The sequence below is a fragment of the Trachypithecus francoisi genome, unplaced genomic scaffold (genome assembly GCF_009764315.1).
Source record: "Trachypithecus francoisi isolate TF-2019V2 unplaced genomic scaffold, Tfra_2.0 Lachesis_group19, whole genome shotgun sequence".
In the NCBI taxonomy this organism is placed as follows: Eukaryota; Metazoa; Chordata; class Mammalia; order Primates; family Cercopithecidae; genus Trachypithecus; species Trachypithecus francoisi.
The window spans coordinates 37,472,095-37,497,574 of NW_022681464.1; the positions used below are offsets into that span (position 1 = coordinate 37,472,095).

Here is a 25,480-nt window from a genome sequence, read left to right on the forward strand (position 1 = left end):
TGTGGTTATCACTGAAAATGTCAGTAAAATATGAATAAACTCTGGTGGTGTGTGTGTGTGTATTTTTTTTTTTTTTTTGAGTTGGAGTCTCACTCTGTCACCCAGCCTGGAGTGCAATGGCACAATCTCAGCTCACTGCAACCTCTGTCTCCTGGGTTCAAGCGATTCTCCTGCTCTCTCTCAGCCTCCCAAGTAGCTGGGACCACAGATATGTGCCACCATACCTGGCTAATTTTGTATTTTTAGTGGAGGCAGGGTTTCACCATGTTGGCCAGACTGGTCTCAAACTCCTGACCTCAGGTGATCCACCTGCCTCGGCCATAATAAGTCTTATCTCATTTTTTCACATAGTATAAATCATATTATTATACAGGACGACATTAAGACCTAGTAGTTCCTAAACAATGTTACCAAATAACCACATATCCCAAAGGCAGACAGTCTTCACAGTGTACTTTTATATCATTGAAGTTGAAGCTGTTCCTTCACTATATTTTTCCATTTCAATGTGAAGTAGACTGTTAAGGTTTCATTGGGGTTTAATTATGTGTCCTTTTAAAGAAAAAATGGTTTCGACAATTCTTCTACAATTCACAGTTCTCAGACAGTAACCTTTTTTGTAAATCATATAGTCCAACCATGTTTTGAATAACCAGGTGCTCTTTAGTAGATGAAATCTCTCAATGTGACTGTAATAAATAAGCATCTGTATCCTGGTTCTTATTTATGGCGCCTCATCATATACATATATCCTGGAACCAAAGTAAGATGATTTTCCTATGTATCTCCTACAATCCACTTAATTGTTTTAAAATCAGAATATTTCTGTCATTTATAGTTTCTGTTCGGATGATAATTCTGACCACCACCTTTTTATGACTGCTTAAAGCTAGTTTATTTTATTTTATTTTACTTTATTTTTCAAGACAGAGTCTCACTCTGTCCCCCAGGCTGGCGTGCAGTGGCGCGATCTCGGCTCACAGCAGCCTCCGCCTCCCAGATTCAAGTGATTCACGTGCCTCAACCACCCGAGTAGCTGGGATTACAGGCATGTGCCACCATGCCCAGCTAATTTAGTAGAGACGGGGTTTCGCCATGTTGGCCAGGCTGGTCTCGAACTCCTGACCTCAGGTGATCCACCTGCCTCGGGGCTTCCCAAAGCGCCGGGATTACAGGCGTGAGCCACCGCACCTGGCCACTGAAGCCAGTTTAATCTACTATTATATACTTTTCAAATTTGCTTTAAAGCAGTGACTTTACGAGAAAAAACAAGTGTACTGGCTTTCTTCTGTAAACTGTTGGTAAGCCCAGGAAGGCAATCCACTGCAACTCCAAGCTCTTCACTTACACTTTTCTTTCTCCAGAAAGTTAAAACTACATTCAATGAGCCTTTTCAGAAAAAAATCAAAAGTTTTCCTGCTGAACAAAATTTTGGCCATTGTTTCATGGTCCTCAGAAACCTTAGGGAAAAAAAATCACTATATTTTGATGATGGGTTTTCTGTTTGGGAAGAACCGGAATCACTGGGATTAACCAAATATGTGTGACTCAACTGTCATGGCTAGTTTTTCAGGCAGGTAACCTACACAAGTCACTTCATTTTCTTATTTGCCATGGCACAATCCCCACTTCTGGGAACTGTTTTTTCTGTAACAAGAATTTAGAAAGGGATGTTTAACTTTCTGAAATAGACTGCCTTATGTGGTTTAATCTGGGCTTTTCACCTTGTCCAACTGTTCTGTTTATGTAAGCAGTCAGCTGTTTTGGATATTTCTTTTTTTGTTGTTTTTGAGACGGAGTCTCGCTCTGTCGCCCAGGCTGGAGTGCCGTGGCCGGATCTCAGCTCACAGAAAGCTCCGCCTCCCAGGTTCACGCCATTCTCCTGCCTCAGCCTCCCGAGTAGCTGGGACTATAGGCGCCTGCCACCTCACCCTGCTAGTTTTTTGTATTTTTTAGTAGAGACGGGGTTTCACCGGGTTAGCCAGGATGGTCTCAATCTCCTGACCTCGTGATCCGCCCGTCTCGGCCTCCCAAAGTGCTGGGATTACAGGCTTGAGCCACCGCGCCCGGCCTGTTTTGGATATTTCTTAACCTTCTTCATGTTTTGTTAGTGAAATTAGAGATCCTTTTTCTAGGAAGGTCAATGGAGTGATCCTCGATATTACGAAAGTTTCATTTTGTTCACATTGTGAGTTTCAAGTGTCATATTCTCTTAAATATTGACACCTTGTGGTATCATGGAGCCTCAGTCTAGAATGTCCCTTGGTCCCGTGCGGGGCCATTCAAATGTAGATGCATGCATGAACCCAGAATTCTTAATGACAGTCATTATTTATGAAGCCACATTTTTTTTCATGTAGTACTTTTTGAAAACCATTGCAAGCTAATAAGGAAATAAGTTTCTTAACATAAAACTTTAATTCTACTATCTCCCAGAATGTTATAAACAAATAAAACATTTGTTTATAACAAATCTTTTATGAAAGATCAAAAAGAATTATCCCAAAAAGAGAATATACATATATATGTATATATATGACTTGGAAATTTATATATATATATGTAAATGAGACTTGGAAATTTATATATATATGAAGTATATATAAAAACATATGTATACTATATATACACACATATATACGATTTGGAAATTTAGCTATCTTAGCTCTATTACATGATGGCATCTGTTTCTTTGTAGTAATTGAAGATACATTAAAAATTTGTTTTTTTCCAACACAGAACTAGAATGTGAAACAATAAAACAGGAGAACACTCGACTACAGAATATTATTGACAACCAGAAGTACTCAGTTGCAGACATTGAGCGAATAAATCATGAAAGAAATGAATTGCAGCAGACTATTAATAAATTAACCAAGGACCTGGAAGCTGAACAACAGAAGTTGTGGAATGAGGAGTTAAAATATGCCAGAGGCAAAGAAGCGGTATGTCATACCATTTCCAGAGTGGCAAGTCCTCATAGCTGACCTTTCTAAAGGTCTGTCCCAATTAAGAAGAAGTCAGTGGGTAGAGGAAATTGGCTTAAGAGGTAAAACATTAGCATTGGCATTTTAATGAAACACTCATCCCTTTATGTCAATTCAGTAACATCCCAATTTCTCTCAAATTTAAGATAACTTATATTTCATAACTCAACCAAAAAGTAAGCAAAAAGTCTAAAACTATGAAAATAATGTTCTTAGGTCCCACTGCTTTTCCTCTGTAGAAGAGGAAATGAGTCCTTCATTCACCTATTCACTACTTAAACATTAAGATTAAACATCTGCTGTGTGTCACGTACGCTGGGCATAGAGGAAATAAAGATAAAACATTGGCTTTCCCCTCAAAAACTTCCAGCTGAGTTTGCATTTACTGCCATGAAATGAGATCTTTAATAGATGTTTGGTGCACAAGGTACCAAATTTAGTGTACATGGTGTGGGGAGATGGCTGAGAGGTTTTTAGAAGAGAATTTCTTAAAGAGGGAAAAACAACTGAATTGGGAAGTATAGGGAAGGGTTAGCATGGCACAGGTAGGGGATTTGCCGAAGAATTGTGTATGGGAAAGTTCAGAAATAAAACAGTCTGATGATGTAAGTTTTTCATACAGCTGGAGCTTAATAGCAAGTGGGACAGAGCAAGAGATGAGAATCAAGAGATAAGAATAGACCAGAGGATGAGGAGTCTTTTCTTGTTTAGAAGATTGGACTTTATTCAGAAAGCTCTAAGAAGGCCTTAAAATTTTTAAACAGGTGTGGTTGCATCTTAGAAAGATCTTATTTCTGATAATGTGAAAACCTGTGGCAGCAATCTAATAAGAAATTACTGGGCCGGGCGCGGTGGCTCAAGCCTGTAATCCCAGCACTTTGGGAGGCCGAGACGGGCGGATCACGAGGTCAGGAGATCGAGACCATCCTGGCTAACATGGTGAAACCCCGTCTCTACTAAAAATACAAAAAAAAAAACTAGCCGGGCGAGATGGCGGGCGCCTGTAGTCCCAGCTACTGGGGAGGCTGAGGCAGGAGAATGGCGTGAACCCAGGAGGCGGAGCTTGCAGTGAGCCGAGATTGTGCCACTGCACTCCAGCCTGGGCGACAGAGCGAGACTCCGCCTCAAAAAAAAAAAAAAAAAAAAAAAAGAAATTACTATCATTCTCTAAAAGATAGTAAGGATCTGGGCTGGGTGCAGTGGCACATGCCTGTAATCCCAGCACTTTAGGAGGCCGAGGCAGGTGGATCATCAGAAGTCACGAGTTCGAGACCAGCCTGGCCAACATGGCGAAACCCCGTCTTTACTAAAAATACAAAAAGAAACCAGGTGTGGTGGCACGTGCCTGTAATCCCAGCTACTTGGGAGGCTGAGGCAGAGAATCACTTGAATCCAGGAGGCGGAAGTTACAATGAGCCAAGATCGTACTATTGCACTCCATCCTGGGCAAAAATAGCAAAACTCTGTCTCAAAAAAAAAAAAAAAAGTTAAAGATAGTAAAAATTCAAAGAAGTAAGTAGATTCTGACAGCTTAGGAGGTAGAGTGAATGGGACTTGATGAAAGAGGGAGGAAGTGGTTGCCCTATCTGGCTTGGGTAATTGGGCAGGTGCCACTCACTCAGGGAGAGAAGAGAAGGAAGAAGTTGTGAGACAGGAATGGGGATGGATGTATTATATCCATATCTAAGTGAAAATAGGTAATAGGCTGTTATATATTTGGGTCTGGGCCTTGGCATGAGAGAAGCCAATTATTCAACTTAATTTCAATGTTATGGGTAATACATTACCAATTTAGCCAACGTTTAATGTATAAGTAATAAGCCCAAATTTTAATGTATAAGTAATATTGCTTTTGAGATCTAACACATTTTTGGAAATTGCAAATTGGTTAAGCAAGTTCCAATGTGTCTTCTTACGGTTGCATTCCTTCACTCAAATTTATTTTTATGGATGAGTAATAACAATGAGAAGCGAAATATGCGTTTAATGGAGGAAGAAGATTAAAAACAAGTTGCCTAGACTCTGCAAATTCATTTATTCAATCAAATATTAAGTATCTACTATATGCCAAGCACTATTCTGGGTGCTGAGGATAGAGCTGCTTTCATGGAACTTATATTCAGGAAGTGGAGATGAACAAATATATGTCAGGTAGTGATGATTGCTATGAAGAAAAATAGAACAAAATAAGCATTTAGAAGAATTAGGGGGTTATATTAGGAGAAAGCCTTTCTGATGACCTTATTTGAACAGAGCCCTGAAGGAAGAAGGAAGGAGAGCAGGAAATGTGAAATATGTTACTAAAATATTTTTATCAACAGAGTTAAAATAACATTTTCAGACATAAATGATTGCCTTCTACTTATTTTGGATACATGAAATGTTTTAATTTGTACATTAACAAAACTAAGGTTATTTGTTTTACAAGTTTCATAATTTATCTGGCACTTCAAAAAGTAAATTTTAGTTAATACCTAAATATGGACTCTTATTCCAAGCTGTCAGATAAATGGAAGATACTAGTACATTACACACCAATTGATAGTCTTAATTATTGTGTAAATTTAAGTGTTACTAAAACCTTATCTTCTTTGTATATTTTAAAACTGCGACTCTTACTAGTAAAGATTACTGAATTACTAAACTACTAAAACATAGGTGTAATATGTTTTGTATAAAATTGCAGAAATGCCAATTGAGGCCGGGCGTGGTGGCTCAAGCCTGTAATCCCAGCACTTTGGGAGGCCGAGACGGGCCAATCACGAGGTCAGGAGATCGAGACCATCCTGGCTAACCCGGTGAAACCCCGTCTCTACTAAAAAATACAAAAAAACACTAGCTGGGCGAGGTGGCGAGCACCTGTAGTCCCAGCTACTCGGGAGGCTGAGGCAGAGAATGGCTTAAACCCGGAAGGCGGAGCTTGCGATGAGCTGAGATCCGGCCACTGCACTCCAGCCTAGGCGACAGAGCGAGACTCCGTCTCAAAAAAAAAAAAAAAATTGCAGAAATGCCAGTTGTAAAAAACATGGAATGGGGCTGCTTTAACATTTCTTTTTGTGTTCTCTTCTTACAGATTGAAACACAATTAGCAGAGTATCACAAATTGGCTAGAAAGTTAAAACTTATTCCGAAAGGTGCTGAGAATTCCAAAGGTTATGATTTTGAAATTAAGTTTAATCCCGAGGCTGGTGCCAACTGCCTTGTCAAATACAGGGCTCAAGTTTATGTAAGTAATCATGACTACTTTTAAGATTTTTTAATTCTATGATTGATATCTCTAGAATTTGAACTTTGGCATGTTCATAACCCAGTACTAAACAAAGGAATAAAACACTGAAGCTGTATCTTCTTTCTTCTTGATCACAGAAATCTTCAACTATCCAGTAAAAAAAAATTGATTACATGTAAAATAGATACCAGTACTATAAAGACAGAGGGCCTAACCCTTATTGTCAGGTTGCTAATGATCCCCCCAGAGGAGAAAGACATCAAACGCTATATATGTGCTTCATTAGAAATCTTTACAAGTTGTAACGAAAAGATCAGTTCTTCCCATGTAGCAAAAAAGACTTTGGAGATGGTAACCGTGGAATGAAATCTTGAAAGATGAGACATTTATGGGAATGGTCTGCAGAAAGAATTCCAGGCACAAGGGCACACATGAAGGCATAAAATGTGTTGTAGTACTAAGAACACTGGTAATCGACAAGGAGAAATTCGTGCCTAATTTTAAAATATGGCCAAGGCAGTAATTTGGGGAAGAAAATTTTTAAATAGCTCTATTGTAACTTGTCAGTTATTTATAGATTTTAGTATTTGAATTGCCCCTAAAAATGCCAATTTTCAAAATACTTCAGTTTTTAATAGAAGAATATTAAAGTCAAAAGCTATACATTTTTCCCTTGAGAATTATTCATTTAACAAGTATTAAGTATAGAATATGTTCCAGACCAGGTACGTGTTACAGATAAAATATCAAGAAACATACATCTCTGCTTTCCCAGAGGTAACAATTTGTGAATGGACAGACATTGATTAAATCAAGCTATATTCATTTTCAATAGAAAAAATACATCCAGTAAACATTTAGTCTATTACTAATCTATCTATAGATAGGAAGGCAGAGTTTGCTCAACACTGTTTTGAGTAGTTTGACATGGCTGATGCAAGAAAATAATTACATGAATCACATTCTTGTAGAAAAGATTACACAATGCAAAAAGAAGAATGAATATGCTCAAGGAGAAATTTTGCTTTCATCTCTAGAAATAGTTTTACATAATAATAGAACAATAAAATAGAATCAATAAGGTACAAAACCAAGCGTTATAAGTAGTACTTAGTGAAAAGTTCTTTAACAGGTTAAAGAGGCTGGCCACGGTGGCTCAGGCCTATAATCCCAGCACTTTAGGAGTCCAAGGTGGGCAGATCATGAGGTCAGGAGTTCGAGAGCAGCCTGACCAATGTGGTGAAACCGTATCTCTACTAAAAATACAAAAATTAGCCATGCATGGTGGCACGCACCTGTAGTCCCAGCTATTCGGGAGACTGAGGCAGAGGTACCTGCTTGAACCTGAAGCAGAGGTTGCAGTGAGCCAAGATCGTGCCACTACACTCCAGCCCAGGCAGCAGAGTGAGATTCCATCTCAAAAAAAAAAAAAAAGAGAAAGAGAGAGATTAAAGAGACCATTGCATCTTTTGAAAGGAGCAGGCCAAAATTAAAACTCAGCAGTAACTTCAAAAGACCTACTTAAAACATAACGGCGTATGGGATTTTCTTTCAACATAATGAAATGTTTTGGAACTAGAGGTGATGTGATGGTTACTGTATTAAATGCCACTGAATTACACACTATAATTTTATGTTAAACTTTATGTTTATTTTATGTTGTATGTTTAATTTTATGTTAATGTCGTTTTAACCTAAGTATTTCTGTTTAACTATTTTAAAGTGTGAGTTTCACCTCAATTTAAAAAAATGACAAGCAATGAAGTGCTGTGTTAAAGTCAGTAGAACAGTATAAACATAAGAAATACAAGCAGAGAATCCTAAGACTAAACAGTTGAAAAGGATTAAGAGAAATGGATACTTCTGGATAACATAGCATAAAAATACAACCTACATATAAATTCTTTTCAAAAAAAATACTGCAGTAAACTAAGTGTACTTGTAAAATGTTTAAATAATAGCAATGAATTTCCAGGATAGATGAGCAAATCTCGAATTTTGCAAGTACTCGAAACCAAAAGCAGGTTATAGTCTACACTTACAGAAATATGATTAAAAACTAGCTTTGTTTTCTGTTTGACAGTATATTAGATTTTAAATGTTATAGCTTCACTTTTTCTCCAAAAGTGACTCCTCCTATCACAGTGTGCAGATGCCTCAGAACAGATATTTTGTAATTAAATGTTATGTGTCACCCACATTCCTATGTATTTTATAGGTACCTCTTAAGGAACTCCTGAATGAAACTGAAGAAGAAATTAATAAAGCTCAAAATAAAAAAATGGGTTTGGAGGATACTTTAGAACAAGTAAGTAATAAAACATAAAAAGTCATAGAAAGCAAAAATTAGATTTTAAAACCTAAAATTAAATGTTATTTGTGGTTTCTGATTGCTAAGGAATTAATTTTTTAATAAAACTATGAAAAAATGAGGATTGGGTATACCCTCAACAGAAATATTTGAAGTAATTTATTAAGACATTTAAACGGGCCGGGCGCGGTGGCTCAAGCCTGTAATCCCAGCACTTTGGGAGGCCGAGACGGGCGGATCACGAGGTCAGGAGATGGAGACCATCCTGGCTAACACGGTGAAACCCCGTCTCTACTAAAAAAATACAAAAATTAGCCGGGCGAGATGGCGGGCGCCTGTAGTCCCAGCTACTCGGGAGGCTGAGGCAGGAGAATGGCGTAAACCCGGGAGGCGGAGCTTGCAGTGAGCTGAGATCCGGCCACTGCACTCCAGCCTGGGCGACAGAGCGAGACTCCGTCTCAACAAAAAAAAAAAGACATTTAAACATCCTAGCCTTCACATATCACATATGATGAAGTGAGATGGAACTAAGTAAATTTTCCTTTTTTTAATAGAGAAGTGCCTCTAACTTGAGATAATTTAGTATTTTTATACTAAAAGAGGTTTCAGGTGGCTACCTTGAAAGCAGGCAAGTATAATTACAGGGTTAGAGGCTAATTAGCTGTGATAGATTCAGAGGTTTCTTTTTACCAAGTTTTTGCATTCTGGATCATGAAATTTCAGGAGAACTCAAATTCCTTTGGAAGTCTATTTCCAAAAGTGAATTTCAGGTAGTCTCTGCTTCTGAGATCCTGAATATCACCTATGTCCCTGAAAAGGAAAATTCTAGTATTGTATTTAGTAACCTTTAAAGTAAACATTGTTAGTTAAGAAAATTTAAGCTACTTCTCAAATGCACACACAAAGGGTTTCATTTATAGGACACCAAGCAGTTAAAGGAAACCCCTTGTTAATTCAGCTGTTCAGGAACTACTATGATCTGGCTAATAGACTTCAAGATATAAAATGAAATTTTACGTTTTCTCAGAAGAGAAGCTTATTTATTTTTTCTCATCTGGAAACAAAACCTATAGCATTTCACAAATAATTATGCTAGTAACTCACAGAAAGACATTTTTCCAGTGTTAATAAATTCTATCAAGACTTCATGTGTATTAGAATTTTTAGAAAAATAGAAAAATTTGTAACATTAGATAAGTGAAGAGTTTCATCACATCATACTGTAATTTGAGGTTTCTAAAATATCTATGGAGAAAAGATGAGGAATTTGGACTGCTCCCTGGGAATGATGATGATTTGCAGTGAAGTCTTCCTTTAGCGTGCTTCATTTTGATTTCTGGTTTTGTTGGAATGGGTGCTAAAACCTGGAGACCTTTAGAAGGTATGAATTCCAAACAACACGAACTTCATGTCCAAAACATCTTTCAGACTGACTTGAACTTTTTAAAGGCTACAGATGGGGGAAAGTTATAAAATGACTACTGTAGACTAGGCCCCATGTTAGTGTCCTAAAGATAAATACATCCTTCAGGCACTCCCATTTAGAGAAAAAGGCTGATATAGGTACAGTTATGCTCATCAGATTTTTAGGTTTACAAAACCCTTTGGGCTACAGGAAAACATAGCTTAGAGGGGATGCACATACCCATCTGCCAAAGATAAGACGCCTGGGCATTCTCGATTTCTTTCTTGAAAATGTTGGGAGACTTAAACCAATGTATAGTAGAACTAGAGGGAAGGAAACAGGTTTAGGAAATGTTAAGGAGGTAGAACCCAAGGATTTCATGGCTGAATGTGCAAGCTTGAGGAGAAAGAAATATCAACATGACTTCCATATTTTTGATGTGGGCAACTGAGTGGATCATAGTTCTGTTAACCTAGAGGAGGAAAACTGAGAGCAGGGTGTGGTGGGGCCAGTGTTGGAGATGTTGGGCTTGCTGTCTGTGGGATATCCAGGAGGAAGCAGAAGCTATAGATTCAGAGTGTAAGAAGGAGATCAGGGCTGAAAATACAGACTTGAGGGTCATTAGGGCATATGTAATAGTTGAAGCCATATATGTGGATGAATGTGGAGGGGAAAGTGGCAGAGGATTGAATCCTAAAGAGTAACAACATTTAAGAGACTGGCAAAGGAAGGAGATTCTGGGAAAAACTCTTAGAAAAAGTGGACAAAGTTAGTTGGAAAACAACAGAAGAGAATATGCTTATATGTATATGTAATATATATAAGCCAAAGTAGGGAAAACTTTTCAAGAAGGGAGAGATCAGTAATGTCATACAGAGACTAACAACTAAAATTGTTTTTCCTGTTGGACAAATAGTTTAACTAAGTTAAGATGAGATGGGGTAAAATGCAACTGGAAATAATAAAGGTTATAGAGAAATTAATGAATTAGAGTAATGAAACATTTAACCTGAAAAGTATTTTAAAATAATTGCCCAAACCATTTAAGAAAAAGCAGGAAAATGTAAAATGAGAAATGGTTTATAGAGATAGTGGAAATTTATTTAAATTATGAGGTAATATAGTATAAACAAATTTATATTTAAAATTTTTTGATGAAATGGATTATAACCTGAACAATAGAAATCCCAAGAAAGTCAAAATATGAAAGTAACCAGAAACCAAAGTAAAAAAAAAAATTTGCTCTTCAGAAGACTCCAATAATGGATAATTTCACAGGTCAGTGTTTTCAAATACTGAAGACTGGATGATTTCTGTGACATGTAAATTATCATAGAGCATAAAGAGACCGAATTCATTTATAAGGCTAATGTAGGCCTCATGCCATAACATGACAAAGATATCACAGAAAGAAGAAATTAAGCTAATCACACTTGCCAATATGAATGTAAATAAAGGTTAAAGTTAAATATTTGAAACTGAAATTTATGCAGCAAATGTTTTTTGAGTGCTTATGTGCCTAGTACCGGAATAGATGGTGATACTAGTACAGTGTGGCATCTGCCTTTGTGAACTTCTTTTTTTTTTTTTTTGAGACGGAGTCTCAGTCTGTCTCCCAGGCTGGAGTGCAGTGGCCGGATCTCAGCTCACTGCGAGCTCCGCCTCCTGGGTTTACGCCATTCTCCCGCCTCAGCCTCCCGAGTAGTTGGGACTACAGGCGCCCGCCACCACGCCCGGCTAGTTTTTTGTATTTTTTTTTCCACACGCCCGGCTAGTTTTTTGTTTTTTTTTTTTTTTTAGTAGAGACGGGGTTTCACCGTGTTAGCCAGGATGGTCTCCATCTCCTGACCTCGTGATCCGCCGGTCTCGGCCTCCCAAAGTGCTGGGATTACAGGCTTGAGCCACCGCGCCCGGCCGTGAACTTCATTTTAAGTGGGAAGATAGGCATGAAAACAATTTCTTCTCTCATAACTTTTTGTAATATGAATACAGCGCACTATGGATTCCCATAATACACTTAAGTACAGGCTCCTTCTGAGAGAAGTGATAGCGTAGCTGAGTTGTGAATAAAAGTAGGAGTTGGCCAATGGATACACGAAAGGATGCTCGTGCTCATCCACATGCATGCACACATACATACTACAGCATGGACCGGGCGTGGTGGCTCACGCCTGTAATCCTAGCACTTTGGGAGGCCAAGGCGGGTGGATTGCTTGAGCTCAAGGAGTTCAAGACCAGCCGGGCAACATGGCAAAACCCGGCCACTACAAAAAATATAAAAATTAACTGGGTGTAGTGGCGTGCACCTGTAGTCCCAACTACTCCGGAGGCTGAGGTGGGAGAATTGCTTGAGCCCTGGAGGTGGAGGCTGCAGTGAGCTGAGATTGTGCCACTGCACTCCAGCCTATGACAAAGTGAGACCCCTTCTCCAAAAAGAAAAAACAAAGAGCACAGCATATTAATAAATTATCATGAGTGTAAGTGAGATAAGGGAGAAGTCTGGAGAGACAAGAATCTAATTATGAAGGGGCTTGCTTAGTGATTGAATTTTTTTTATTCTCTAGGCAGTAGAGATCATTGAAGATTTTTAAGTAAGGAAATAATAATTATTGTTATTTTAGTGATTTCACACTGTTGGCCTTTGGAAGAATAGATTAGAGGTGCATGAGACTAGACCGTGCAATTAAGAGACGTATCAATATCCTGTACAGTGAATAATAAATGGTAGGGACCCAAAGCAAAGCTATTACAGTGAAGATGGAGAAAGGAGATTTAAAGATGGAAACAACAGTTTGGTTGTCCGTTTGTATGTAAAGGTCAAGAAAGAACTCGAGAATGCCCAGGTGTCTTACCTTTGCCAGATGGGTATGTGGTGATAGAGAATATAAAAGAGAAGCGTATAGAAGAGAGAATGGTAGGTTGGGATATGCTGAGTTTCAGGTCTCTGGGGCATCAAAGTGGAGAATGTCCAGTAGGTAATTGGAGCTGGGCTGTGTGTGTGTGTGTGTGTGTATAATGGAAATGTGTACTTTGGGAATCAGAAAAACATGTTTAAGTAATTGATGCAGCTTTAGTCATGCTGACGTGGAGTGGAAGCTGCTCAGAGATGTGAGTGAACATGATTTTGACCAACCATGAGGATCAGTGGAAGTTCTGGTTACTTGAGTATCTGTTGGTGTTATTACAGGTGGATTTAAAACAACTTGTTTAACTTGTTAGTTACTGCAGATATAACATACCTTTAGAAGAAGTTCTTGGTGTTAGATCTGGTTTCGAGTTCTGGGCTCGAGTTAGTTGTATGTGTCACTACCCTGTGTTGTAGCAAATAACAATAGCTTCATTAAATTTTTAACCCCTGGATTTTTTTAAAATTTCATATGTGTGTAGAATTATCCTTTTTTAAAAAGTCAGCTATTTATACATTTTACTATTTTATGTTTCCTGCAGGAAACAGTTTCCTCTTGGTATAGCTGAAGAACATTTTGTATTAATTGCTGACATCAACTGGTATCAGCACTTGCCAACAGGAAATGAACTGGAAAAACACTTTTTTCTTTCAGTTTTGGTTTCAACTGATCTTAAAGTTCAAGCTTTAACAAGATTAAATGTGGTTACCTTATTACTTTTTGAAGGAAAGCATGACTATAATAGCAAACGTCTAATAAAATTAATACAAACAATTCTTTTTGAACATTTTAGAAAATGAACATAAAAATGAAAAGCTAAATAGCTATAGTAGATATAGTCTAAATAAAGCTAGATTTCAAATCCAGAGGCAAAAATTATTTATATATGAATAAAGTAATATAACAATATTAATAATATATGTAATATATATGAGAGCTTAAAAAGCACTCACACAACAACTAGTGTAAAAACAGATATTAACATCCTTAACTTTGAGGTTTCTTTGAAATTAATTTCTCTTTGGAGAACAATAAAATTTTTGGACAAATGATAAGTGAGAGTCCAAAAGGACTAGAAGAAATAACATTGTTCGGTTAGTTGATTGATGATATAAAAACTCTATAACTTGTTAAAATAACTTTGATGTGTAGTTAAGATTCCTCAACCAAGGTTTTATTTCCCCAGTTGAATGCAATGATAACAGAAAGTAAGAGAAGTGTGAGAACTCTGAAAGAAGAAGTTCAAAAGCTGGATGATCTTTACCAACAAAAAATTAAGGTAAGAACTTTGCTACAGTTTGTGTAGGTTATCCAAAGCTATGTCATGATTGCTTGATGAGTCATGTATTCTGACATCAAAACCAAAATCTTTAAGCTATATACATCCTATAACTTGTATCTTGGGTTAGTTTTCTCTGCCAAAGTTTATGGTAAGGAGTCATTTTATTTTGTTCTTTAAAGGACATTTTTCTGGATTAGAGCTATTTTACCATAGAACACATTTACTGTTCCTTTATCTGATATTTTATACTTGCATATGTGACTTAATATCCTTGCAAAACTAAACAGAATCTCTCCTACCTTTTTATAGAGATTTAGGGTTATGTACTGCTAAAGCCTGAACCCCAATAAGGTCTTTTGAATATGTAGTTGCCTGCCGAGAGTCATTGTAAATTGACTATCCTGTTCACATTCCAAAGACCGTTTACATGCAATCTAGAAGGTGGGTAAAATAAAAAGACTGACTCTCCACCATTCTACTGTCTGACCAGCATTTTAAAATATTCAGATGACTCTATTTATTACCACTTACACAATTCATGTGAAAATTTTAACTATGCCAATATTTTTTACTTATGTCAACGAAGTATGAGGAACTGAAAACTTTTCTCTTGGCCTGTATTGTGTTTAGGACCTATTTGTTTTCTTAAACAGTGTGAAATGTTTAGAAAAGACACCACATAATATGATCTAAATGTGAAATATAAGACATTGGTAATCATTTTTATTGTTTCACACATCCTCCATGACAATGCTTGAGTTTACTCTCTGATGCACTTAAATGAAAGGCTTTATAATACTTCATCTTCACAAACCTTAGAAATGATGAATTTGGGCTACTTTGCCTGTGCATAGTTAATACATCTGTGAAATAAGGACCTAGATAAGGCCTCCTTGAAGCTCTTGAGAAAAAATCTTAATTAAAATATTATAAAATTTCCTGTTGTTCAAACTGGAAAATACTGCTGAATGAATCCTATGCAAGCTTTTTGAAAAGGTCACATTTGGTAAATACTTCCAACTCACCAAAAAACTAAAAAACTTCACTTCCTAAATTCTAGCCAGTTGACCTTGGCACCCTAAAAACTGAACCAATTTTATTTAGTTTCTGCATCTTTGAGAATGAAATGACTTTTAATTTTTTAAAGGAAAAAGTATTTTTTGTTCATAATATAAATGCTCATTACAAACAATAGAGACTCAAGAGAGAAAAGTATAAGATGGGAACTGAAATGTACCTTATAATCTACCATAATGCCATCACTAGAAACAAGGGTTAAAGTTTAGGGAGTGTCTTCCAGATATACAAACATATTTTTTTAATGGTACCAAATTATGCAGTTTTTCATAATCTGTCTTTCTCAGGAAAATATATCATGGATACCTTTTCATACAAATATAGAGAGAGCAATCCTTCTATTGTGTTTTTATTTTACATATATACATATGTGTATATATATAACTTAGTTAGCTAGCCCCTTATTAATTTTTTCCCTAAATTTTCAACTGACAAATAGTGTTGCTGTGAATATCTTTGTATATCTTTACGTATTTTTCCATTCCTTCCCTTTGATAAATTTCTGAAGCAGAACCATTGAGTTAAAGGTTATATATATTTTAAATTTTAATAAATGTTTTCAAATTTAAAAATAATAATAAAATCACTTTTTTTTTTTTTTTTTGAGACAGTGTCTCTTTCTGTCGCCCAGGCTGGAATGCAGTGGCACAGTCTGAGCTCACTGCAACCTCCATCTCCTGGGTTCAAGCAATTCTCATGCCTCAGCCTCCTGAGTAACTGGGATTACAGGCGCATGCCACCATGCCCAACTAATTTTTGTATTTTCAGTAGAGATGGGGTCTCACCCTGCTGGCCAGCCTGGTCTCAAACTCTTGACTGCAAGTGATCTTCCCACCTCGACCTCCCAAAGTGCTGGTATTACGGGCATGAGCCACCACGCCCAGCCGCGTTTGTTTTTATAATACAGAATTCCCAAAGGAGCACTTGAAAGTCTCTTGTGTGTAAAACAGTAAGCATCTTGAGAATACAAGTGATGCAACCTGATTTTACTTAAGTGCTTTTTATAATTGTTTTAAATCCATCTAGAGTATACAGAATGTGAATATCAAGAGACCCATAACCATGACTTTATCCTGATAGGAAGCAGAGGAAGAGGATGAAAAATGTGCCAGTGAACTTGAGTCCTTGGAGAAACACAAGCACCTGCTAGAAAGTACTGTTAACCAGGGGCTCAGTGAAGCTATGAATGAATTAGATGCTGTTCAGCGGGAGTAAGTTTATATCACCAACATTTATACGTTTCTTTTCAGATTATTAATTTAACTGTTCTGTAAAATTAGATCTATTTTTATTTGCTTTAATTTATAGTATACAGGTATTTAGGATGGAAAGAATGGTATATAGAACTTAAGTACAACTGCTTATAACCTGAGAACTTTCCCTATCAACAGATACATTCTGTTAGTATTACAGTTACTGTCTACCAAGAAATCATTAATCTTTAGATCTAGTTAATACATGGCTTTTAATCCCTGAAAACAACATAAAAAATTTTAAATCAATTCAAATAAATTTGGCTATTTGTTAGTGAATATTAATAAAATTCCACTAAGCTTTAATAAACTCCACTGAGCTCATGTTTTTATTTCCTAGAAATTATGTATATTGTATAATAAAATGTAATTATACTATAAATTATAGTTAGTCTACTATAACACAACATATGCCTTCTAAGTAGTTACCATGCTATGCAAAATCATGCCATAAAAATCACAGGACCTATGGGAAAACTGATATTGAGGCACAGCATTAAAAAATGTCATCAGTAGTCAGGCTCAGTGGCACACACCTGTGGTCCCAGCTACTCGCGAGGCCAAGACAGGAGAATCACTTGAGCATAGAAGTTGAAGGCAATCCTGGGCAATGTAGCAAGACTCCATCTCTAAAAAAAAATTTAAAACTCCATCGGTGACATATATAAACAAAAGATATGAATCAAACAAAAATGTTAGCACAATGATACACATATTTAATGGTTAAGAAATACATAATGCTACGATCAATATGGGACCCTTCGTATTAAAAAGACCTCTAGTTTGATTTGAGAAACGGGCATTCAGAAGGCGGCAGACTGAGTTACTGTAAAGGGTAGAAAGTGGGTTATCTGAAGTGGGATGGAAATTGCACCATCAGTAGTGGATGCATGTGGCTCATTACATATGCAGTGCCCTGAGTGGCTAGTGTACATTTGATGTGTGTGCTTACTTTTGTGTATTCCTTTGCATCCGGATTCAGCTGGGTGCAGTTTTCTGCATTCACCAGGTATTTCTCAGGGAAGAAATTGGCATAAGCGAACATGAAATTTGCCAGATTATGCTCATATTTCCAAACAAACAAACAGAACTGCCTATATATTTTGTTGTATTTCTTAGAAGTACTGTATAATCAAATTGTACGTTGTCAGGATCTCCTCCTCAGTTTCCCTTACAATTTTTAAAACTTACATAGGAAAAGTTTTAGCCACACTATATAACAACTACAACAACAAACAGTGGCATCCTTTCTTTAAATAATATTCTGTCTCTGTGTATATAATGCTCTTGTGCAACTTATTTAAATCAATATACTGAACAGTTAATCCATAGGCTTTGCATACATTTATGTAAAATATACATTTTTTGAGTCTTAAGTTGCCCTCAAATAACTGAAAAATTTCCTACTTTGAGACTGCAAGTACAAGCCTTGTAAAAGTCATTTCTCTTCACTTCTTTATTTGTAGGCCAAGGTGGAAAACTCAGTTGAGATTTATTTGGCCTGCAATTTTATTGGTTTTAATTTGAATTTGAATACCTACAAGCAAGACTTCTACTCCCCTATTTGCAAATTTTTGTCTTGCCCAGAAAGCATTTGAGTTTACAATCCCTTTGGAGACTCAGTTACAACCCTTCGCTCCAAAGCTTTATACATTAAAACATGAAGTTTTGGTGCTCTTTTGTTTTGTTGCTTGCAAAGAATCTTTGAAAATGTTTATATTTCTCTTTTAATGATTGATGGTAGGACCTCTACAGATTATACATACAGCATGCAGCACACAAATCCATCACAGTTTGGTTTTATTGAATGTGGAAATAGGAAGTGAGCTAACTAGAACTGATGTATTCATTTTTTTCCTGGACAACTTAAACAAGAGTTTTTGTTCTGCAGATACCAACTAGTTGTGCAAACCACGACTGAAGAAAGACGAAAAGTGGGAAATAACTTACAACGTCTGTTAGAGATGGTTGCTACACATGTCGGGTCAGTAGAGGTAAGTGTGTGATGGTCTTTCCTACATTCCAAGAAAGGTTTTTAAAAGTTTGATGTATTTCTGCTTTCTTCCATAGAAATTGAATGATGAATTTTATTTCTATTTAAAGTATGATCTAGCAAAAATTTATCAGAATAATCTTGTCTAGTGGTATGGCAACATGATGCAGGGGAACATTTGTGCATTTTATTTTATTAATTTTTTTATTTATTTTTTGAGACAGAGTTTCACTCTCGTCACCCAGGCTAGAGTCCAATGGCATGCTCTTGACTCACTCCAACCTCCACCTCCCAGGTTCAAGTGATTCTTCTGTCTCAGCCTCCCAAGTAGCTGGGATTACAGGATCCTGTCACCACGCCCAGCTAAGTTTTGTATTTTTAGTAGAGACAGGGTTTCACCATGTTGGCCAGGCTGGTCTCAAATTCCTGACCTCAGGCGATTCACCCTTCTCCGCCTCCCAAAGTGCTAGGATTACAGACTTGAGCCACTGCGCCCAGCCCACTTGTGCATTTTATAAAGTAATCTATTATATTTGCATAAACAACATATGTTATGTATTATATCAACAATGTATGATGATGCTATGCCAGGCCATGTTCTACATACTGGAAACATATTAGTACATTTACATTCATACATTTAGGATTTCATTAAGTTTAAGATGAAAGGGCATATCTTATGCTGATTGTTATTCCTTTCTGTGATTTCATATAAGCACAAAGTAAAGTGTTTCAGAAGCATGAGGTTTATTACCTTATCTCCACTCTTCACACAGCTAAAGTGCACCAATAAAACTATCCCTCCAACCTGCTGCACAGAGCCCCAGAAGCTAAGATAAATTGCTGAGCTATAAAATTCCTGGTTAATGTATTAAGTGATAATATATTTCCAGTTTAAGAAAAAAATTCACTTTCTCATATTAATAGACTTCCATTTATTGAAAACATAACCATATGATACCCTACTACCCATCCTTTCTCCTGAAAGACATTGAACTGCTGCTTTCTTGGTGTCAATGGTCTTGACTTTTTAGTGTGAAGAACTAAGAAAAGCATCCTAGATACTATGTCAGAAAACATGGGTTCTACCCACTTTCTAATTCAAGCACTTTGTGGTTTTATAACCTTGCCTGATCCTTTTCAACCAGTGTTATTCATCTGAACCATATGACAAAAAATTATCTGAGTGTGTTTTCATTTTCCCAACGATAGTATACAATAATTCTATTCTAGATGCATAAGAGAAAAGTTTATTCATAGCATACAATTGATGGCTTAGGTTGACAGAGCCTGTTTGTATATATCATTTTACATCTTTGGATCTTTAGTTTCTTGATCTGTAAAAATGAAGCAGTTGTGCTAAACAGCTGTGAACATCCTTAGCACCCCTGACTTTTTCTTTCCTTCTTTCTTTCTTTCTTTTTTTTTTTTTTTGAGACAGAGCCTCATTCTGTCGCCAGGTAGGACTGCAATGGCGCGATTTCAGCTCACTGCAACTTCGCCTCCCAGGTTCAAGGGATTCTCCTGCCTCAGCCTCCCAAGTAGCTGGGATTACAGGCATGTGCCACCATGCCCAGCGAATATTTGTATTTTTAGTGGAGACAGGGTTTCACCATGTTGGCCAGGCTGGTCTCAAACTCCTGACCTCAAGTGATCTGCCTGCCTTGACCTCCCAAAGTGCTGGGATTGCAGACGTGAGCCACTGCGCTGGGCCGTGATTTTCTATTATCTGCAGCTCTACTGTCTGTCCTCTGTGTTAATTCAGTAGTAACTTATCACTAGGGATTTGTGTAATCACAGTTATCAATGTTTTAATCAGTTAAAGTTAGAATTGAAAACCTAATGGTAAGTTACTATTATTTTTTAGTTTCTGTACAGTTTGGTGTTATTGGGAAAATTAGACCAAATTCAGCAAACACTAAGCACTTACTTTGCACTATGCAAAATTTATGATTAATCAGTATAAATTCTTAATAGCTTTCGTGAAATATGGAAGAAACATAGAAAGTCAAGCCACGCTAGTTTGGTTGTCCAATGAACAATACTGGTTGAACAAGATCAGGCACAATGAGGAAATTTTACAGTGAGTAATGAAGTTGGACTAAAGAAAACAGAGGGGTATAGATCTAAAGGTACCTTTAGATGGAATATTTTTCTTGTGGGACAAAGTGTTTATTTGAGCAGTTCCTGGTTGGAGCCCCATAAAGGTCTCACATGTGGCTTGATGTTCTAGAACAGGGGTCAGCAAACTGCAACTTGCAGGCCCAATTGGGCCTACAGCCTGCTTTTGTAAATAAAGTTTTATTGCAACACAGCCACCTCATTTGTTTTAGTGTATCTTTGGCTGGTTTTGCACTACAATGGCAGATTGAGCAATTATTAAGAAAACCATCTAGACTGCCAAGGCTAAAGTAGTTATTATTTGGTTCTTTACAGAAAAACTTTGCTTTTCCTGCGGGACACACAATCACCTTTTTTTTTTTTGTCGGGGGGAAGGGGTCTGTTTAGGCATACCAAGAATTATTATAAAGCTGTAATAACTAGCACATTGTAGTATTGATGCAGAAAGACCAGTCTCTGTGATTAAGAGTGCAGACATACATGCATGAGCATAGACAGGAAATATATGTCTATGAGAGAGGCAGTATTTCAGAATAGTCGGATAAAATGAATTGTTCAATTAATGAAGTTGGATCCCTACCTTAAACTCTACACAGAAATCAGTTCCAGATGAATTCAGAAATTAACGTGAGGCTAACTTTTTTAACTTTTACAAGAATTATAAGAGACTATCTTTATGCTTTAGGGGTTGTAAATGAGTTCTTAAATTAGACACAAAAAGTACAAACCACAAAAAAAAATTATTTACAAATTTACCTTTATTAAGATTAAAATCTTCTCTACATGAAAATACATGGAAAGAGAGTGGAAAGACAAGCCACAAACTGATATAAGATGTTTTTTAAAATACAACTGGTAAAGGATTACTATCCAGATATATAATGGCCTCTGAAAAATAAATAAATGGACCAAAGATTTGAAGGGGCCCTGAAAATATGTACATCTAATATGTATCAATAAAAGTAATTTTTCTACTTGAATGAGAATTTATCACAGAAGAACCAAGGTGGCCAATAAACATGAAAGTATACGTCATATTCCGCACTTAAGAAATTGGCAAAAATTTAGTTTGATCATTACCAAATGCCAGCAAAGATGTGAAGAAATGGGAGTTCTAATTTACTGTTAGCAATTATGTAAATTGATAAAATAATTTTAGAAAATAATTTGGCAGCCAGGCACGGTGGGTCATGTCTGTAATCCCAGCACTTTGGGAGGCCAAGGCTGGCAGATCACAAGGTCAAGAGATCGAGACCATCCTGGCCAACATGTTGAAACCCCATCCCTACTAAAAATACAAAAATCAGCTGGGTGTGGTGGCACATGCCTTTAATCCCAGCTACTCAGGAGGCTGAGGCACGAGAATCGCTTGTACCCAGGGGGCGGAGCTTGCAGTGAGCTGAGATCGCGCCACTGCACTCCAGCCTGGCGACACAGCCAGACTCTGTCTCAAAAAAAAAAAAAAGAAAAGAAAGAAAGAAAGAAAGTAATTTGTCAATCCCCAAAGCCAACTTTCACTCTAGGTATATTTGCCCTAAAAAAATATTTACACTGTATGCTAGGGGGCTGTACTAGGTTGAGTAGTGCCCCCCGCAAAAGTCACATCTATCCTAAATCACAGAAACTGACCTTATTTGGAAGTAGGATCTTTGCAAATGTAATTGGTTAAGATGAGATCATACTGGATTAGGGTAGGCCCTAAATCCAGTGACTGGTATCCTTATATGAAGGTCATGTGAAGACAGAGGCAGATACTGGAGTGAAGCAGCCACATGCTAAGGAACACCAAGGACTGCCAGGAGCCACCAGAAGCTGGGAAGAGGCAAAGAAGAATTCTTCCCTAGAGCCTTCAGAGAGACCATGGCCCTGCTGACATCTTGATTTCAAACTTCTGGCCTCTAGAACTAAAAGATTACATTTCTGTTGTTTTAAGCAACCTAGTTTGTGGTAATTTGTAACAGTATCAGTATTTGAAATAGCAAATAATAATAATAATAATAATAATAATAATAATAATAATGTGGCATGTTAGTTTCCCATTGCTAATGTAACAAATTACCACCAACCTAATGGCTTAAAGCAACACAAATTTATCATCTTAGAGTTATTAAGGTTAGTCTAAAATGAGTCCAAAGGGCTGTAATATTTCTGGGGCCTTTGCCAGCTTCTAAAGGCCACCTACAGTCCTTGGCTTGTAGCTCCTTCCTTTATCATTAAAGCCAGTGCATGGCATCTTCTCTCCTCTCTGCCCTCTGCCGCTATCCTTAAATTCCTTCACTGACTCTGACACTGGTGATTTCCTCTTCTAAGGACCCACCTGGATACTGCAGAATAATCTCCTTTTCTCAAGATCCTTAACTTAGTTACATCTACAGTTTATTTTGCTATGTAAGCTAACAGTCACAGGTTCCTTTCTGGAATTAGAGCATGGACATTTTTGGAAAGGCTGTTACTCAGCCTACCACACCTGGGAACAAACAAAACTTCATTACCAGCAAAATAAGTAAATGTTGATATATTCATTCTAGAATACTATGCAGCAGTACATTGAATAAACTGCAGCCATATGTAGTAACATGAATGAATTTTAAAATACTGGATGAAAAAGTCATAGAACATTATATTTAATATCATTTGATAAATATGAAGGTTAAAACCAGGTACTATTAAATCAATATATTATTTAGAGATACATTCATCTCTGTGTGTGTGTGTAATAAAGGTATAATGTAAAGAAAAGCAAAACACCATTCAGGCAAGAGGTTATATCTCGGGGAGAAAAAAGGAGATACAATTAGGAAAGGGCACAAAAAGAGAGCCTACATGGTGAATACAAATATATTCTTTTTACTTTTTTTTTTTTTTTTTTTTTTTTTTTTTGAGCTGGCATCTTGCTCTGTGACCCAGGTTGGAGTGCAGTGGTCCAATCTTGGCCCACTGCAACCTCCACGTCCCAATCTCAGGGGATCCTCCTGTCTCAGCTTGTTGCATAGTTGGAATTACAGGCGCACACCACCACACTTGGCTAATGTTTGTATTTTTAGTAGAGAGTGGGTTTCACCATGTTGGTCAGGCTGGTCTCAAACTCCTGACCTCAAGTGATCCGCCCACCTCAGCCTCATAAAGTGTTGGAATTACAGGAGTGAACCACCACGCCCAGCCCTTTTTATTCTTTTTTTTTCTTTTTTTTTCTTTTTTTTTTCCTTTTTGTTCTTAACTTAAAAATGTTATCGTCTTTGTAAATTTTACAATTAAACATTTTTAAAGAAATTAATATTTTTTTACTTTAACAATTGTTAATGATCTTCACTAGAAACATCTTGAGGAGCAGATTGCTAAAGCTGATAGAGAATATGAAGAATGCATGTCAGAAGATCTCTTGGAAAATATTAAAGAGATTAGAGATAAGTATGAGAAGAAAGCTGCTCTAATTAAGTCTTCTGAAGAATGAAGATCAAATGTTGATCATGTATATATATATCCATAGTGAATAAAATTGTCTCAGTAAAGTGTATTTTTCTCTCTCATTTCTTACTAACTTCAAATGGTGAGAAGACAAGGTAGTATGATTTAAACCGGAAGTAGGCAAAATACAGGTTGAGGATCCCTTGCCCAAAATGCTTGGGCCCAGAATTGTTTTGGAATTGGATTTTTGGGGGTTGGGTGTTTTGTTTTGTTTTCAGATTTTGGAATTTTTGTGATATCTTGAGGACAGGACTCATGTCTAAACATGAGATTTATTTACACACCTTCTACACATAGGCTGAAGGTTATTTTATACAATATTTTTAATTTGTGCATGACACAATTTTGACGACAATCCTTCCTGGGGTCAAGTGTGGCTTTTCCAATTGGCATTATGTCAGAGCTCAAAAAGTTCAGATTTTAGGCTGTTTGCAGTGGCTCATGCGTGTAATCCAAGCACTTTGGGAGGCTAAGGTGTGAGGCTGTACAAAAAGTTTAAAAATAAGCCAGGCGTGGTGGCACACACCTGCAGTCCCAGCTACTCAGGAGACTGAGGTAGGAGTCTACCTTGAGCCCAGGAGGTTGGGGCTGCAGTGGACTGTGATCATGCCACAGTTCTGCACACCAGCCTGGGTGGCAGAGCAAGTGCCCTATCTCCAAAAAAGAAAAAAAGAAAAGTTTCAGATTTGGAAACATTTTGGATCAGAGATGTTCTCAACCTATATCATGTGGGCCAAATCCAGTCGCACCCATTTATTTGTGTATTGTCTATGACTGCTTTCTTACTCCAATGGCAGAGTTGAGTATATTCCAAAGAGACCATGTGGCCTACAAAGCCAGAGATATTTAGAAATGTTTACTTTCTGGCCCTTTACAGAAAGTTTGCTGATCCCTTGTACAAATTGTACAAAGGTTGGTACTAACTAAACTTTTTAATGACTCTAGGCATATAGTACAACCCACTCCTAATCCAGAGCACTATGGTTTTCCAAGAAGATAAAGTTCTTTCTGGCTTCGTGCCATCTTTACTCTGAAACGAAGAATATAGAATGTGAGAAACATAAGAAATAATAAAAGAGTTCAACCCCCTCATTTTAGAGATGGGAGTTTATGTCTAGAGAAGCTCTGATTTCCTTCAGATTACACCTCTTAGTAGTGCTGGAAGCCACAATGGAACTTACTTGAGCTGGTGCACAATCCTGCGTACAGCCGCAGGAGCCATGACAAATGAATATTCAGGATGTTAGAATGTGAGGTTTAAATTTCTGTTCTTTCAAATGTGAGTCAGAATGAAGAACGTAAAAAGAAATGTAAGTAATATACGATAAAAAGTTGGAATGGAATTACAGCAAGGCTTTATGAGGAGAAGAGTATTTAGAGTGGAATGAAAAGAGGTTACAGTTTAGGGATAACTAATAATGACAAGAATAGGCCGGGTGCGGTGGCTCACG

General features: G+C 37.1%; 1 protein-coding gene and 1 pseudogene across 1 annotated transcript in view; one reads left to right on the forward strand and one right to left on the reverse strand.

Moving 5' to 3' along the window:
- The window catches only part of NDC80 (NDC80 kinetochore complex component), a 46,788-nt gene extending 22,710 nt beyond the window's left edge, over nt 1–24,078 (forward strand). The window contains exons 11-17 of the mRNA XM_033178205.1: nt 2,740–2,945; nt 6,061–6,213; nt 8,435–8,524; nt 14,025–14,117; nt 16,278–16,408; nt 18,342–18,444; nt 23,878–24,078. Of these exons, the coding sequence (XP_033034096.1) occupies nt 2,740–2,945; nt 6,061–6,213; nt 8,435–8,524; nt 14,025–14,117; nt 16,278–16,408; nt 18,342–18,444; nt 23,878–24,015 (914 nt within the window). The 3' untranslated portion in view covers nt 24,016–24,078. The remainder of the gene's footprint in view (nt 1–2,739; nt 2,946–6,060; nt 6,214–8,434; nt 8,525–14,024; nt 14,118–16,277; nt 16,409–18,341; nt 18,445–23,877) is intronic.
- Nucleotides 721–2,206, reverse strand: LOC117064226 (annotated as a pseudogene).
- Nucleotides 24,079–25,480: the final 1,402 nt, after the last annotated feature.